Genomic DNA, 18,525 nt, shown 5'->3' with positions numbered 1-18,525 from the left:
GAAGGGGGGAAATCAGAGGGGGAGATGAACCATGAGAGACTATGGAATCTGAGAAACAAACTGAGTTTTTAGAGGGGTGGGTGGTGGGGGGTTGGGTTAGCCCAGTGATGGGTTTAAGGAGGGCCGTATTGCATGGATGTTATATGCAAACAATGAATCATGGAACACTGCATAAAAATAATTAATTAATTAATTAGGAAAAAAAAAAGAAGAAGCTAGGTATTACTAAGCAATGTTAGAATAAGATTGCTAAATTAGTATCCCTCTTCCAAAACCCCTACAAGGCCATCAACCTTAACCTTTTGAGTTACCTTTTTTAGTGGGTGGTAATTCTTTGCATATTGATTACATAAAACTCTTTGTAGTAATGTCTGCTCCTTCACAGTTGTAAAATTGCACAGAAAATAGAATGTCAAAGCCAGTATTTCACTGAAAGACCACCTAGTAATCTCTATTGCTTATTTCTAAATCTTGGATAATTTTTCTGACAAAACTGACAGCAATTTTTTTTCTAGTATAATATTTACATATTTTGACTGTATCATTCATTATCTGCCTTCTTGGACAGTTTGGGAAAAATGTATTGGGAAAGTTGCATGAGACAACTTTATTGACTATTAAAGGTGAGATTTTAACAAGGTTTTTAGATTACTGCTATATTCTTTGTCCTAGCCTGGTGATGGGTATTAAAGAGGACACATTCTGTACGGGGCACCGGGTGTTATATGCAAACAATGAACCATGGAACACTACATCAAAAACTAATGATGTATGGTGATCAACATAACATAATAAAAAAAATTTGATGTTCAGGTTTCATGCTATTTAGTGAAAAATGCAGAAAATGTATTTATTACTTATTTATATTTATTAAGTAATATAGATGATTTTTTTCTTTATAGTAAACAAAACCTGAAGCCCCATTTATACATGTAAGGGATTTGTGAAAAAATAGTATATTATTAATATAGAAGAATATACAAAAGAATTACCATGAGATAATTAAAAATGATAATCTAGGCCTGCATCTTCTATGTTTAAGTAAACATAATTAACATAATATAATAAAAATAATAAAATAATAAAATAAAAATTAAAAAAATTTATAAAAAGAAAAAAAAGCAAGATTCTAAAAGTAGGTTCAGGACAGAACTCCAGCTCCTCCTGTTAAAAAATAAACTGCAGTAAGAATTCTAAAAAAAAAAAGAAACTAATGTGGGAAAAAAAGTCAGTTTCCCTAGAAAATCCATTAGTTTTAATGTTACAATTTTTGGAGTGAAATTCTGTTTTTGACTGTTTTCCCTTCTTCCTCCAAATTGTGTCACTTTGTCTTTAAATATATTCAGCCCAATATGGTTTACCTATTCCAAGTCATATATGTTATTTTTACTTGAATTAAGAGTACTAAGTACTAAAATATCCTAAAGAACTATATATGTCTTAGTGAGCTGTGCCCATTATTGAAATATGACTTTTCCCTATGAATGCAAAATGAAAGAGGCTCTTTGAATATTGATATAAAGTCTTAGATCATTGGTGAATTTAATGATATAAAATTAAAAGGTGCTTCTTTCATTGTATATGAGTGTCTTCATGTAATTTTTGGATTCATGCTAAGAACTAGCATCTGTTGAACATGACCTAAGTATTTGAGACCCAATGGGTTCCTCTTTGAAAACACAGATTTCTTTTTCCCCAAACTGGGCTTTGATATTTAACCATGCCATTCCTAGCAGTCCTGGGATGTGTGAGCCCCATTATATTTTCCTTTAACTTTTTAAAATGACTGGGTGCACTATTCCAATTTGAGTTAGAGATTACATGGTATTTTGTATCCTCTTCTTAAAAGTATAGAGAAAAAGAAAAGAGGATTTGCAGGTTGTAGTTGTTATGAGTTTTGATTGGGAGGCTGTTAGGTTTGTGATGGGGCTGTGCTGCCTGTAGTCATATTATGGAAATTTATAAGCCTTTCTGGGGCTAAAAGCTCTATACTTCCAGAATGTATGTGTATATGTTTGCATGCAAGTATATACATTTATGTGTGTATGTATACACATGTATGTATGCATTTTATCTTGGGGGCTTTTGCGTCTGTGTGTGTGTGTGTGTCTGTGTGTGTGTGTGTGTGTGTGTAGTGGGAAAAAGTAGAGTTGAGGTGAGAGAAAAGAAATGGACAGGAGTTTGAAGCATCTGATCTTTTTCTTGAGGTGGTGGTGGTAAGATGTATAATACATATCAAACAGTTTACTACAAGCCTAAATGCTGTGTATTTTTGATACTTTTTATTGTTTACAGTTCTTTGTTTTTTTTCTCTTCTGTTCTCTTTTTTCTTTTTTTTTTTTTAATGGCTTAAACTACACCTGCCCCCTACTCATGCAGTTGGGTGGGAGTATGAAAAGGCAAATCTTTTCAAGGGTGAAAAAATGTACCTTTACACTTATCCTGGCTTTCTTTATTTTTTGCTTCCCATGCAAAGGTAAGTTAAATGGGGTTGCTTACCTTTAATTCTTTTAAATAAAATTAGAGAGTGCAGAGAGTAGGCCCTGCAAATGAACACTGCACATGAGCACATGAGTTTTTTTTTTAATTTTTTTAAATTTTTAAAAATTTTATTTTATTATGTTAATCACCATACATTACATCATTAGTTTTTGATGTAGTGTTCCATGATTCATTGTTTGCGTATAACACCCAGTGCTCCATTCAATATGTGCCCTCTTTAATACCCATCACTAGGCTAACCCATCCCCCATCCCCCTCCCCTCTAGAACCCTAAGTTTGTTTCTCAGAGTCTATAGTCTCTCATGGTTCGTCTCCCCCTCTGATTTCCCGCCCTTCATTTTTCCCTTCCTACTATCTTTTTTTTTTTTTAACATATAATGTATTATTTGTTTCAGAGGTACAGGTCTGTGATTCATCAGTCTTACACAATTCACAGCACTCACCATGGCACATACCCTCCCCAATGTCTATCACCCAGCCACCCCATCCCTCCCACCCCCCACCACTTCAGCAACCCTCAGTTTGTTTCCTGGGATTAAGAATTCCTCATGTCAGTGAGGTCATATGATACATGTCTTTCTCTGATTGACTTATTTTGCTTAGCATAATACCCTCTAGTTCTATCCACGTCGTTGTAAATGGCAAGCTTTCATGTTTCTTTGATGGTTGCATAATATGATCTCACTGATTGTTCAGGCCTTCAGTCACTCACAGTTAATGCCTAGTGGGTCCCAAGTAATATGTGACATGCTAAAGATATAATCATGAACAAAACAAAATACAATTCTGGCCCTCGTGGAGCTTACATTCTGAAAGACTTACTTCATATAACTATGAAATGCTACTGTCATCGTCATGGAATATTACTGTATTAGTTTTGAAGGATTGCCATAACAAAGAACCTTATGATGTGCCTTAAAACGACAGAGGTTTATTAATTCCAAGCTCTGGATTATAGAAGTTTGAAAGCAAGTTGTTGGTTGTGCTATGCTCTCTCCTAAGTCTCTAGGGGAGAATCCTCACTTGCCTTTTCAGCTTGTAGCCCTAGGTGTTCCTGGGATTGTGGCCAGTCTTTGTCTCTTTCTTCACATGGCCATCTTTCTTCTTTGTCAATGTCCGAATTTTCCTCTAATAAAGACACTGGGGGTATTGGATTACAGACCCATCCTACTCCAGTATGATCTCATCTTAATTTAACTAATTATGTCTGCAATGACTCGTTCCCAAATAAGGTTGCATTATGAGGTACTGGGGTTAGGACTTCAACATATCTTTTTAAGGGACATAGTTCAACACATAGCAATGACTTTAGAAAAATAAGGCTACATTTACAATAATGTATATTTGGGAATGTGTAATTCTCATAGGTATAAGCCCCATTTTAGGCTTAATAGTGTGGTCGGAATAGAGTGAGAGAAACCTGGCAGTAGAACACAAAGAGATTTTCTTTTTTTTTCCTTAATCTTTGGAGTCAGAGCACCAAACATAGAGTTAGAAGGATACACCAATTTAAAAGCACAAAAATGATGCCAGGTGCAAAGTTCTTAAGACATGGGGGGAATTGCAATGGAGCTATGTCCATGAACTTAACATCTGGATGTAGATTTTCCAAAGAAAAACACCCACCAATAAATACATAGAGAGACTAACATGTATCCACTGAACCTGTCTGCTGAGGCCAGAATGTCCAGGCAGGTATTGCCTTGTTTGACATGAGTATAGTCATAAAAACTCATGCATGGACTCCGTGACCAATATTGCAGACTCAGAGGGAGGTAGGAAGGGACAGCACCAAATAGAAATAGGAGAAAAATCTTGTTTGGTAGCGATCTACTACAAGTTCCAAAGAGACTATCTGCAAAGGTTTGGCATCCTACAGAGCCCAAGGCATTATTAGCACTTGAAAAAAAGTGAAATAGTGTTTCTGAAAGAACAGTGTGTGGATAGCCTGGGACAGAATCATTTTTTGTGTGGTCAAAATGGTAAGGCCTATCTTAGTAAAGAAGAATTTTAAGAGTGAAACAAGGAAATTAGCTTTTAACAAGATCCTGCATGATTCTTATACTAAATTCAAGTAACCAGAGCAACAGAAGGAAAAGAAAAGAAAAAAAAAGGTAACAAATTAAAGTCAATATTAAGGCAAATTGACAATGGTTACACAAAACATCTTTGTATTAATCAAAATTGTTATAGTCTGACTACCAAACTAGTCCAGAATTGAAGAAAATAATTGCATTATAGAAAAACTATTAAAACAATTCACCAAACCAATGTAAAAAAAAAATCCCCAAAAGGTACCATCAATTTGATAGAATCAAGATAGGTTTTTGAAAGCAATCAATATCTGTCCACTCCTGATAGGAGTTTTAGTAAGATATAAATGTTTATTGCAATTCCAGGGTTGACAATATAATTATTGCTAAAGCACAAGAGGCCTTCTAAGAATGCATACCACAGTTGATATTTTTTCTTCAATAAGTGCTAGTCAACATAACAACAATTAAATATAAATAAAAATATTGGAGATTTTTAGATGATATGATTGTCTGTCTAGAAAACCCAAGCAATAAACCTGGAAAAAGAGGTATTATTGCATATGAAGGAATTCAACATGGTAGCTATTTACAATACTAAAACCAAAAGTTAAAGGTTAGAACAAAACACTTTAAAAATAACAACCAAAATTATAAAATACCCAGAAATAAATGTCACAAAGAATATGCAGGGTCTATGCAAATCAAACAATAAAACGTGGACCAATAGAAAGCTAATATTACTAACCAATGAAAACGTGTCAATAGGAGAACATACCACCTAGTAATTGTAATTCCATTTTATTTTTTTATTAAATACAATTATAATTCCACTATTGCACCTGGATAAATGTGACTAAAACTGTGGGATTCTGGGGAAGGTCCAGAAAGAGTGCATTAAGTTGACCTATTTGGATGGAGGTAAATTCAGATAAAGTTAGATGGAGGAGAGAGTTCAGAAGAACAAAAGGAAGGAAGGAAGGAAGGACAGAAGGAAGGAAAGAAGGAAGGAAGGAAGAAGGAAGGAAGGTAGGAAGGAAGGAGAGAAGGAAAAAAGGGAAAGCACATTTAAATCTGGAAAAAGAAATATGAAGAGAATATTAAAATAAATTAAAATCATGAAAAAATTAGGAAGGATAAACACTAAACTCTACTAAGTCCCTGAGTATTAGAGAACTGTATGGTGCTAAGAAGGTCCTCTAAGAAATACTAACACTAACTGGCTTTGATTCTCAGAAAAGTTGTTATTAAAAAATAAAAGAAAGCTCTGCTCAATATCATGAGGAGTTAACTTAAAGGTCATTTTTCTGTACCTGAGAAAAGACATGGATCCAAAAGTATTTTGCTTTGTATGTTAGCTTTAGCTTTAAAAAATACCCTTTGTATAAACTTATGCTTTAATGTCTTATGTTCCCTGGTGATCATACTGTCTCAGAGATCACTAGATTAATTAATAGTTTTACTTCACATAATATTATAATGAAGAGGGAATCTAGAAGTCATTTAATGAGAGAATTTATCTAATGCAACATTGTCTTTACCTCAGGAAAAAAACAAATAGTCACAGCATTTCAAGGTGTTATCCAGTCTTTGGTACATTTATATATATTGGAGAGCTCTTCACTTCACAATGATGGCCATTTCAAAATTGGGTAATCTCATTCCTAATTCTATTTCTCTATGATTAATCTTATACAATAGAGCATCATATTATGAATCATCTCATTTTAATAATGATGGCCACTGCAATATTTAAAGACTGCTATTCTGTTACTGCTAACTCTTCATATTTAGGCTAAACATTTCCAGTTCTTAAACTTGTCCTCATATAAGATGCTTTCCAGATTCCTCATTATTTTGCATAAGGCTTTAAATGACCTAATTTTAGTTAAACCTCTGTTGTTTAGTTAAACCCAGTACTGAACTTCAAATATTATTGTAAGAATGGACTAATAGTCTTATAAATTTGATGACTCTAGAGCAAATTTGCATGGCCTTTTGCTGAATTACTTGCATAATAGCCATATGTCCTTTCAAAATTGCTTTTATATCCATAGCAGATTTGAAATAATTTAGTTTGATATCAATATTAGAGTTACTTTATTTAAAATGAACTGCCTTTTCAGCCAAAAAACAAGGAAAACAGACTCAGTGATGGATTTCTAAGATACTACTGGAGTTCTGTGTCTCTATGTGTGTGCATGCACTTTTGTAGCATGTATGTTTATGTATGTGTAAGCATGCATACGTAAGTGTTTTGCTAGAGGATATTGCAATTTTTTAATTGAAGTATAATTGACATACATTATATTAGTTTCAGGTGTAAGCATAATGATTTGACATTGGTATACATTGTGAAATGATCACCACAATAAATCTACTTTCCATTTATCACCATACATACTTACAAAGAATTTCTTTTCTTGTAATGAAAACTTCTAGGATTTATTTTCTTATCAACTTTCAAATTTGCAATACAATATTATTGACTATAGTCACCTTGCTGTACATTACATCCTATGACTTATTTTAAAACTAGAATTCCACTTATATTTGTAATCTAAAAAACAAAACAAATGAACAAACAAAATGGAACAAAACTCAGAGATATGGATAACAAAATGGTGATTGCCAGAGGGGATAGGGCTTGGGAGGTGCAAAATAGGTGAAGGGGACTAAGAGTTACAAAATAAAGTTTCTAGTTTATAAAGATCACATTGTCAAAATTTTGTGATATTAGGAAAAATGAAATTAAGTCTGTTTGTGTAAACATTAAAGTGCTTTCTTAGCTGTTTTGGAAACATAAGATAAGTGTATTTGAGACCATTTAATTAAGAAAATTTCAAATAAAAAATAACATTTCAAATGATTATTAACAAATCATCATGAACATAATATTTCTTTTCACCTAGTATTTTGAAAATATTAATTATGTCATCATATGAGAGAAGTTTGCTGGAATTTAGGGAGAAAGCAAATGTATTTATTAGCATGCTACTACTTTTTAGACTGTTGGTATTATTGTATTGTAGATTAAATATGTAATATTCAGTTCCTTAATTTTTTGTCTGGTTTATAACCTAGCTATGTTGACTTTAACATTCTACATGTTGTTACTACTCCTTTGTTGATCCATGTATATTTTAATACAAACTTAAATAAATAAAGAGGTAAAATGTCCCATAATGTGGTGTCCCAAATAGGCTCAAAATGGATGGAAAGGCTTTTTAAAAATAGATTTTCAGGCTGGTCCCTTAAGATTCTGATGCAGCATATCGGGTGGTGGTGTTCAAACTGGATTCTTCAAACACCTAATTGATTCTAATGACAGAGAAAAAACTTGGGAAAACACTGACTCAAAATTATTCCAAAGACACATATTATTGCTGTTTTGAATTATCTATACCATTCATTACATCCGGTAATACCGATAATTGAATTAAATATATATGATATTTGAACTTATTCTATGTTTAGAATTAGAAAGTAACTGCTTCTCTCCAAAAAATTCAGTATTTTTACTCATTTTTCATTTTCTGTAGTGGGGATTCACTCAAAGTATATAATGCATTAAATAAAATTATTTTAAAATGTATTCATCTTTAGATTAATTATATTTTTATCTTTGGCTTGCAGGGTACAAGTTGAATTCTATATGAATGAAAACACATTTAAAGAGAGACTAAAGTTATTTTTTATCAAAAACCAGAGATCAAGTAAGTCATTCATTTTATTCTCATGTGTATATGTTTGTACATATTTGCCTAAAAAAATTCAGCCGTGCAATCCTTTTGCAAAATATCTTTTTATGTAGAATAAATATGATAATCTTTTCTGCCAGGCAGTAAAAGTTTAGAAAGCTATAGATGTTACATTTGGTGGTGTTAGGATTTTTGAATACCTGTAATTCCCCAAATCCCACATCAATAAGCAGACTTGTGAGAGGACCATGTGGATTAGTCGAGACATTTAGGAAAATAATTTAAATGTGGGTCCCCTTATTTTAACTGTGAGGGATCCTGAGAAGGCTCTGACCAAACGGGAATAATTGTCTGATTTATTGAGGAAGAGTTTAATGCTTCCCAATCATGCCTGATAACAAGGGTTTTCTGAAATGTACAGATTACTAGCACCCTTCTCTGGAGATTTTGAATCAGGAAGTGTAGGCCTCAGCTCAGAGTTTCACACTCCACTAATTCTTCTCATCAGATAAATTTGGGAAACATTTCAACTTCAAGAAGACATGAAATTGGCGTAGTCACTGACCTAAGACCATTCAAGGCTGATATGTCAGTGATACTTGTCGCCTCCCTATAATGCCACATATTTTTTAAAAGCCATATATAATGAGTCAATATGTAATTTTTCATGTGATTATTGCTTAAAATGTCAGCAAACAATGGAGAAGTCTATATTATGGATTTGTGTAGACTTTTTGTTCTTTTTGACCCTGGAATCTTCTTGGGGTGGTCTAGATTAAGTTGTGTCTCTATAGGTTCAAAGAGAAAAGCCCAAGTTGTGGAAGTTTATCCAAATACAGAGGGTAGGGACTGTTTCAGTATATAAGGCACACTGGTTAGAGATTCTTAATGGCAAGTTAGCTGCAGAGTTAAGGCTAATCATAGCTAATGCCTTTCCAGCCTGGTTGTTTAGCATTTCCAAGGAAGTCCCACCAACAAGTATTACCTAAAGTGGCCACATCATCATCTGAATAGGTTTTCTTGATTTTAATACTAACAATGCTATCTTTCCAGGCCAGAAAAGATAGATTCATTATTTGAATACTTCACCAGCAGCCAACTTTGATTAAATAGTCATTTGAGTAGACCAGTTCTATAAACCCAGGGCAATTTCATTAACAGTTTAAAAGACTTTATGAAGAAGCTAACCCATAAAATGTACCTAGCATTTTAATAGGGAAACCTAGGAAAAATTACACAATTAATAAGCATTAACCTTTTACTGTTAAGAAATATTACTTCAAGTACACTCATATATAGCAGAGTAAAAAAAATGACATTTCATTTCCAGATTTTATTAAATAATAATTATAAGAAGAACTTTCTGAAAATTTTATTCATAATGCATGAATCAGATACCACCTGATAATTACAGGAAAGGTAAGGCTTCTATTAATCAGACTTTAGGCATATTTTGCTTATTGTTAATTGCTCTTCTTCATCATCAAGTATTATAGGCTGCATAACTGTGACCTACATAGTTTTATAGATACATACATAGCAGTCTTAATACCCCCAAATATCAAAGATTTCATTGATATTCAACCTAAAGTCAAAAGTGAGTTTCAACTGGTCGAACTAAAAAGTGTGTGTGTATGCATGTATTTTCCAGCAAATGCTATTATGACTCTTCTACAATTATATAATTACTAATCGAGAGTACATATATAATTATATACATGATTATAATTTCTCTATAATCAAATCCACAAGGTGTTCTGAAAGTAAAAGATTTATAAACTATCTGATGAACTTGTAAGTGGCTAGGTTTTCTAGCTAGCTAAAATTTATTCCAAAATTCATGGATATAAAAATTGCTTATGCTTCTAAGAATATTTGCACCAATTTTGATTGGAAATGATTTTTGTGGCTTCTGAATGCTCAAACCTAGATTTATTCTTGGGTATAATATTCATTGCCATTTTCAGTGCATACAATCTGTCAATGTCAGTTTTTGTTTAAATATTTAGCTAATTAAAATTCAGCTACCTAAAATTTAAGAGTTTAGACAATTATGGTATTATAGTTTCTAAATACAATTTAAGTTCTGTACTTAAAGTTTTTATTTTTGACAATTTTTTTTGGTCCTTCATGAAATAAGTTCAAATAAAAATTAAATTTTTGTTTTTTGTTTAAAGGTCTAAGAATTCGTCTATTCAATTTTTCTCTCAAATTATTAAGCTGCTTATTATACATAATCCGAGTGCTACTAGAAAACCCTTCACAAGGAAATGAATGGTAAGGTGTCTTTGTCCAAACTTCAACAATATTCTTTTTATTACTTTGAAATGGATTATAATTTAATTTATTTTTATTTTTATTTCAGTATTTTATTTAAATTAAAGTTAGTTAAAACATAGTGTAGTATTAGTATCAGAGGAATAATTTAGTGATTCATCACTTGATACAACACCCAGTGCTCATTACAAGTGCCCTCCTGAATGCCCATCACCCATTTACCCCAACCCCCAACCCACCTCCCCTCCAGCAACTCTCAGTTTGTTCCCTATAGTTAAGAGTCTCTTACAGTTTGCCTAAAAATATTTATTTATTTATTTATTTATTTATTTAGAAAGCAAGGGGAAGGGCATAGGGAGACAGAGAGAATCTCAAGCAGGCTCCACGCTGAGCAGAGTCCATCCTGGGGCTTTATCTCATGACCCTGAGATCATGACCTGAGCCAAAACCAACACTCAGACGCTTAAAGGACTGAGTGAGCTACCCAGGTGCCCCTCTTTCTCTGTTTTTATCTTATTTTTCCTTCCTTTCACCTATGTTCATCTGTTTTGTTTCTTAAATTCCATATATGAGTCTTTCTCTGACTGACTTATTTTACTTAGCATAATACACTCTAGCTCCATCCACGTCATTGCAAATGGCAAGATTTCATTATTTTTGATAACTGTGTAATATTCCATTTGGAATATATATATATATATATATATATATATATATATATATCTATCTATCTCACTCAATTTATCCATTCATCAGTCAATGGACATTTGGGCTCTTTCCATATTTTGGCTATTGTGGATAGTGCTGCTATAAACATTGGGGTGCAGGGCCCTTTTAAATAATTATTTTTTATCCTTTGGATAAATACCTAGTAGTGCAATTGCTATTCTCATTGCAGTTTTAATTTGCATTTCCCTGATGCTGAGTGATGTTGAACATTTTTTCATGTGTCTCTTAGTCATTTATATGTCTTCTTTGGAGAAATGTCTGTTCATGTCTTCTTCCCATTTCTTAACTGGATTTTTTTGTTGTTGTTTTTTGGGTGTTGTGTTTGATGAGTCCTTTATAGATTTTGGATACTAGCCCTTTATCTGATATGTTATTTGTGAATATCTTCTTCCATTCTGTAAGTTGCCTTTTAGTTTTGTTGATTGTTTCCTTTGCTGTGCAGAAGTGTGCTAGCAAGAAGTTGCTGTGGTGAGGTCAAAGAACTTGCTGCCTGTGTTCTCGCTAGGATTTTGATGGTTTCCTGTCTCACATTTAGGTCTTTCATTCATTTTCAATTTATTTTTGTGTATGGTTTAAGAAAGTGGTCAGTTTCATTCCTCTCCATGTGGCTGACCAATTTTCCCAACACCATTTGTTGAAGAGACTGTCTTTTTTTCCATTGGATATTCTTTCCTCCTTTGTCAAAGATTAGTCGACCATATAGTTGTGGGTTCATTTCTAGGTTCTCTATTCTGTTCCATTGATCTATGTCTTTGTCTTTGTGCCAGTACCATACTGTCTTGATGACTACACCTTGTAATATAGCTTGAAGTCCAGAATTGTGACACCTCCAGCTTTGCTTCTCTTTTTCAACATTACTTTGGCTGTTTTGGGTCTCTTCTGGTTCCATACAAATTTTAGAATTGTTTGTTCTAGCTCTGTGAAAAATGCTGGTGTTATTTTGATAGGGATTGCTGAATGTGTAGGTTGCTTTGGGTAGCATAGACATTTTAACAATGTTTGTTCTTCCAGTCCATGAGCATGGAATGTTTTTCCATTTCTTTGTGTCTTCCTCAATTTGTTTCATAAGTGTTCTATAGTTTTAGGGTACAGATCTTTTACCTTTTTGGTTAGGTTTATTCCTAGGTATCTTATGGTCTTTGGTACAATTATAAATGAGATTGATTCCTTGATTTCTCTTTCTGCTGCTTCATTATTGGTGTATAGAAATGTAACAGACTTCTGTGTTGGTTTTATATCCTACAACTTTGCTGAATTCCTGTATTAGTTCTAGAGATTTTTTGTTGGGGTCTTTTGGGTTTTCTACATAAAGTATCATGTTGTCTGCGATGAGTGAAAGTTTGACTTCTTCCTTGTCATTTTGGATGTCTTTTATTACTTTTAGTTGTCTGATTGCTGAATCTAGGACTTCCAGTACTATGTTGAACAACAGTGGTGAGAGTGGACATCTCTGTTTTGTTCCTGACCTTAGGGGAAAAGTTCTTCATTTTCCTCCATTGAGGATGATGTTAGCTGTGATTCTTTCATATATGGCCTTTATGATCTTGAGGTATGTTCCTTCTATCCTTACTTTCTTGAGGATTTTTATCAAGAAAGGATGTCGTGTTTTGTCAAATGCTTTTTCTGCATCTATTGAGAGGATCATATGGTTCTTATCCTTTCTTTTATTAATGTGATGTATCACCTTGATTGATTTGCAGATATTGAACCACCCTTGCAGCCCAGGAATAAATTCCACCTGGTCATGGTGAATAATCCTTTTAATGTACTATTGGATTCAATTAGCTAGTATCTTGTTGAGAACTTTTGCGTCCATGTTCATCAAGGATACTGATCTGTAATTATCCTTTTTAGTGGGTTCTTTGTCTGGTTGGAATCAAGGTAATGCTGGCCTTATAAAATGAGTTTAGAAGTTTTCCTACCATTTCTACTTTTTGGAACACTTTTGGAACAGAAGAATAAGTATTAAGTCTTCTTTAAATATTTGGTAGAATTCCCCTGGGAAGCCATCCGGGCCTGGACTCTTGTTTGTTGGGAGATTTTTGATTACTGATTCAATTTCTTTGCTGGTTATGGGTCTATTCACAGATTTACTCTTTCTGATTCAGTTTTGGTAGTTTATATGTTTCTAGGAATTTATCCATTTCTTCCAGATTGCCTGATTTGTTGGTGTATAATTGTTCCTAATATTCTCTTATAGTTGTTTGTATTTCTAAGGTGTTGATTGTGATCTCTCCTCTTTCATTCATAATTTTATTTATTTGGGTCCTTTCTCTTTTCTTTTTGTTAAGTCTGCCTTGGTGTTTATCAATTTTGTTAATTCTTTTAAAGAAACAGTTCCTGGTTTTGTTGATCTGTTCTACTATTTTTTTGGTTTCTATATCATTAATCTTTATTATTTCTCTTCTTCTGCTGGATTTAGACTTTATTTGTTGTTGTTTTCCCAGCTCCTTTAGATGTAAGTTTAGGCTGTGTATTTGAGACTTTTCTTGCTTTTTGAGGAAGGCCTGTATTGTTATATACTTACCTCTTAGGACTGCCTTTGCTGCATCCCAAAGGTTTTGAACTGTAATGTTTTCATGTTCATAGACTTCCATGTATTTTTTAAAATTTTTCTTTAATTTCCTGGTTGATGCATTCATTCTTTAGTAGGTATCTATGGTCTTTCCAAATGTTTTCCTATGATTGACTTCAAGTTTCATAGCAGTGTGGTCTGAAAATATGCATGGTATGATCTCAGTCTTTTTGTAGTGGTTAAGGCCTGATTTGTGACTTAGTATGTGATCTATTCTGGAAAATGTTTCATGTGTACTCAAAAAGAATGTGTATTCTGCTGCTTTAGGATGAAATGCTCTGAATATATCTGTTAAGTCCATCTGGTCCAGTGTGTCACTGTTTTCTTGTTGCTCTTCTGCTTAGATGATTTGTCCATTTCTATGAGTGAGGTGTTAAAGTCCCCTACTATTATTGTATTATTATCAATGAGCTTCTTTAAGTTTGATATTAATTGACTATTTATTTGGCTACTCTCACGTAAGGGGCATAAATATTTACAGTTGTTAGATCTTGTTTGATAGACATTATTATGATTTATACCCTTTTCATCTCTTATTACAGTCTTTGGTTTAAAATCTAGTTTTTCTGACATAAGTATGTCTACTACAGCTTTCTTTTGATGTCCATTGGCATGATAAATGGTTCTCCATCCCCTCACTTTCAATCTGGAAGTATCTTTGTGTCTAAAATGAGTCTCTTTTAAGCAGCATATTGATGGGTCTTATTTTTTTTTTTATCCATTCTGATACCATATGCCTTTTTATTAGAGATTTTCGTCCTTTACATTGAGTAATTATCGAGAGATATGAATTTAATGCCATTGTATTACCTGTAATGTCATTGTTCCTGTAGATTGTCTCTGTTCCTTTCTATTCTTTGTTGCTTTTGGACTCTCTTTTCCACTCAAAGGGTCCCCTTTAATATATCTCACAGAGCTGGTTTAGTGTTCACGAACTCCTTTAGTTTTTTGCTTGTCTTGGAAACTCTTTCTCTCTCCTTCTATTCTGAATGACAGCCTTGCTGGATAAAGTATTCTTGCTGCATATTTTTCCCATTTAGCAATTTGAAAATTTCCTGCCATTCTCTTCTGGCCTGCAAGGTCTACTGCTAACCTTATGTGTCTTCCCTTGTAGGATAAGGACCTTTTGTCCCTAGCTGCTTTCAGAATTTTCTCTTTATCTTTGTATTTTGCAAGTTTCACTATGATAGTCGCAGTGTTGAGCTGTTTTTGTTATTTTGAGGAGAGTGCTCTGTGCGTCTTGGACTTGAATGCCTGTTTCCTTCCCCAGATCAGGGAAATTCTCAGGTATAATTTGTTCAAGTAAATCTTCTGCCCCCCTTTCCTGTTCTTCTTCTTCTGGGGCTCCTATGATATGGATATTATTTTACTTAATGGAATTTCTGAGTTCCCTAAATCTAACTTCATGATCTAGTAGTTTTCTTTCCTTCTTCTTTTCAGCTTCATTATTTTCCATAGTTTTATCTTCTGTATCACCTATTCTCTCCACTGCTTCTTCCATCCTCATTGTGATTATATCCAGTTGGTTCTGCATTTCAGTTATAGCACTTTTTATTTCAGCCTGACTAGTTTTTAGGTCTATTATCTCTGCATCAAGGATTTCTCTGGTATCCTCTATGCTTTTTTTTTCAAGCCCAGCTAGTAGTTTATGACTGTTGGTCTAAATTCTTGTTCAGATATATTGCGTATATCTGTTTTGAGCAAGTACCTGGTTATGATTTCTTCTTGACCTTTCTTTTGGGGAAAATTCCTCCATCTTGTCATTTTGGCTAAGTTTCTGTCTTTTGTGTGTTTTGAAAGCTTGTTATGTGTCCTGCTACATTAAAAAGGGGTCATACACTCTGCAGGGCCTGACACTTCAGGAAGTGTTTCTGGTGTATGCATGTGCATGTGCACTCTACTATTGCAGTTTGTCTGCTCTTTCCCACTGGTCAGTCTTCTACAGAGTTCCTCTTTGCTTGCAGTGGGGAGTGCTTGGACCTTTAACTAGATGTGCTTTGATTTGCTTGTTAACATAAGTCTGGAAAAAAGAAAAAAAGAAAAACAATGCCTGATCAAAAAAAAGAGAGAGAGAAAAAAGGAAATGAAAAATCAACAAACAAACAAACAAACAAAAAACTATAAGCCTGATTCCAAAGGGGGGAAAAAAAAAGCAAAGCCTGGTCCTATTTCCAGCAGAAACTGCAGAGTGATCAGTAGCCTTGGTGTATGTAGGGTGCTGCCTGTGGTAGGTGGTATTCTGGGGGAGACACCTGCTGCGCTGGCTCAGAGTCAGACCTACCCCAGGAAATATGCACTTGCCAGGCACAGGGGGGCAGGGTTTGGTGTAAACATATTCTGCCTCCACTGGGGGCCACTGTGTTGCTCTCTGAATTTCCACATATTGGTGGCAATGGGGAAAATGGTGCCATGACACTCTCTCATCCCAGACAGGGGATCCCACACTCCCTGCTGTTTAGGAAGCCCTCACAGAATAGTGAGATCTGTGCCTGGTCCTACACCTCCCCTGCATTTTATCTTTGGTTCACGTCTGGGATTCAAGACTTCAAATCTTAAAGGACCTGGCATTGTGGGGACCTACCTCCCCCCACTGTGACACTCATTACCCCTGCTCCCAATCCATGGTCCAGAGAAGTTTTCTTCTTTTGTGAACTCAATGTTGCACTCTCAATCCCTCTCTCTTTCTCTCCCTTTTCTCTCTCCACAGAAAGGGTTCCTTCCTTTCTGTGGCACTGCAGTTTTTCTCTCACCCAATTCACTTCCATGCACCTGGCACCTGGCATGCCGTCTCCCTCCAACTGTGACCAGTTGTACTCCAACTGTGACCAACTTCTCCCAGTTCTCAGATGGATTTCCTGGGTGTTCCAAGTGATCTGACCTCAGTAACACCTGTGTTCAAGGGAGGAGGAAAGCCCAGAGTTCCCTTACTTCTCCACCATCTTGACTCCTTCTCTTTGTATTATAATTTTAAAGGATGGTCTATGGAATTCACTTTCTTAAGAATGTTTTAGTGGTTTGTCACAATTAAATTGATCTGGCTTTCAGTTAATAAATGAACATAATCTTTGTAAGTTCTTTTTTTAAACATCTCTTGGGGTATTTGGCTGGCTAAGTCAGAAGAGCATGCCACTGTTGATCATGAGTCATGAGTTTGAACCCCATGCTGGGTATAGAGATTACTTAAATAAATAAATATGCTTAAAAAAATAGCACTCTAGTAAAAAAATAAACATCTCTTCTTTTATTATCTACTTATCTAATGCTAATACTGGACACCAACCCATATCATTTTTATTGCTAACCAAAGTACTCTAAGTAATTGTTTAATATGGGGTTAATCTTTTTAAAGACCCACATACCTGTCTGTTCTTGATTTACATATACACCAAAAAGATATACTCTTTTGTATACCAGCTTTATAAGTATTTCCAGTTCCACTGGATGTTACTTTTTTTTTTTTTTTAAGATTCCTTGAGGGCATTATGCTAAGTGAAATAAGTTAGAAAATGATATGTGGAATCTAAAAATAACCAAAAATCAAAACCAAAACAAAACAACAACAACAACAACAAAAATCTAGTTGTAACTCTTGAAATACTCCAGCATTTATTGGGATGCATGACTATCTTAAGTCTCAGATTTAGCTTGTGTAGCTCTTTATCTTATTTGAGTTAAATGACTTACTGACTTATTTTAACCTATTTTTACATTCATTATCATGTTGCTTCTATTAAATTGCATTTCTGTTCATTTATACACTTCCCCTTTTAGGATCTATCCTTTGGTGGAAGTAGTAGGTAAGGGAACTGGCTGTGTAATAATTTCTAACTCATCACCACTTTGGGTTCCTGTCCAGCCTACTAAATTTAAAATAATTTTCAAAGCACAAGACAAATTTGATGGCTAACTTTTGTAGTTATTTTTGCATGTGGAGTTGTCCTAAGAAAATTGAGAAATAAAGAAGATCAAAGTAAAATGGAGAGTGATAGTATAATATGCATTTAAATGAATTGGTTACTCCTCAGCTTGTTTAGACAGAAAATTATTCTGTATTTATTAAAGGGTTAAAGATTATCAAGTGAAATTTTATCGTGTAATAATTTGTGATAATTCTTTATAAAATTTTAATTCATTTAATGAAATATAATTATGTCTATTTTACTATATCTTTATTGAATACTTAGCATGTATTTATATTGCTATGAATCATGGTATAACTAAGAAAAGGAACACTCACTACCCTCAGGGAATTTTCAGCCTGTGAAAGGTTGTATATTTTGAAATTCTTGCTATTTTCTGGCATTGAACTAGTTGTTTTATTTATGTTATTTCCTTCAGTATACACTTAATCTTATTATTCCTACCTTACATACAGAGAAGCAGAATTTTTTTCATATTTGCCCTTTGCTTTGAGGCCTTCAGCACTAATCTTTTTTTTTAAAGATTTATTTATATACTTATTTGAGAGAGAGAGAGAGAGCACAAGCAGCAGGAGAGGCAGAGGGAAAGGGAGAGAGAGAATCTCCAGCAGACTCCTTGCTGAGTGCGAAGCCAGACATGGGGATTCCAGGACCCCCGAGATCATGACCTAAGCCAAAATCAAGAGTCGGCTGCTTAACCAAGTAAGCCACCCAGGCACCCCAGCTCTAATCTTTTTATGCTTTTCATCCCTGTTTAAATCACTGACTGCAGGAAGCCAGGACCTTCC

General features: G+C 34.2%; 1 protein-coding gene across 3 annotated transcripts in view; it reads left to right on the top strand.

The window, feature by feature from the left end:
• The window catches only part of KCNT2 (potassium sodium-activated channel subfamily T member 2), a 362,885-nt gene that overhangs the window by 92,748 nt on the left and 251,612 nt on the right, over positions 1-18,525 (top strand). For all 3 annotated transcript variants that reach the window (XM_027613976.2, XM_027613975.2, XM_027613974.2), the window contains exons 2-3: positions 8,172-8,251; positions 10,414-10,513. In XM_027613976.2, coding sequence (XP_027469777.1) covers positions 8,172-8,251; positions 10,414-10,513 — 180 coding nt within the window. The remainder of the gene's footprint in view (positions 1-8,171; positions 8,252-10,413; positions 10,514-18,525) is intronic.

This window comes from Zalophus californianus, chromosome 10, assembly GCF_009762305.2.
Source record: "Zalophus californianus isolate mZalCal1 chromosome 10, mZalCal1.pri.v2, whole genome shotgun sequence".
Lineage (NCBI taxonomy): Eukaryota > Metazoa > Chordata > Mammalia > Carnivora > Otariidae > Zalophus > Zalophus californianus.
Note: the sequence above shows the minus strand (reverse complement) of the source record. Positions and strands in the feature narration are given on the sequence as shown.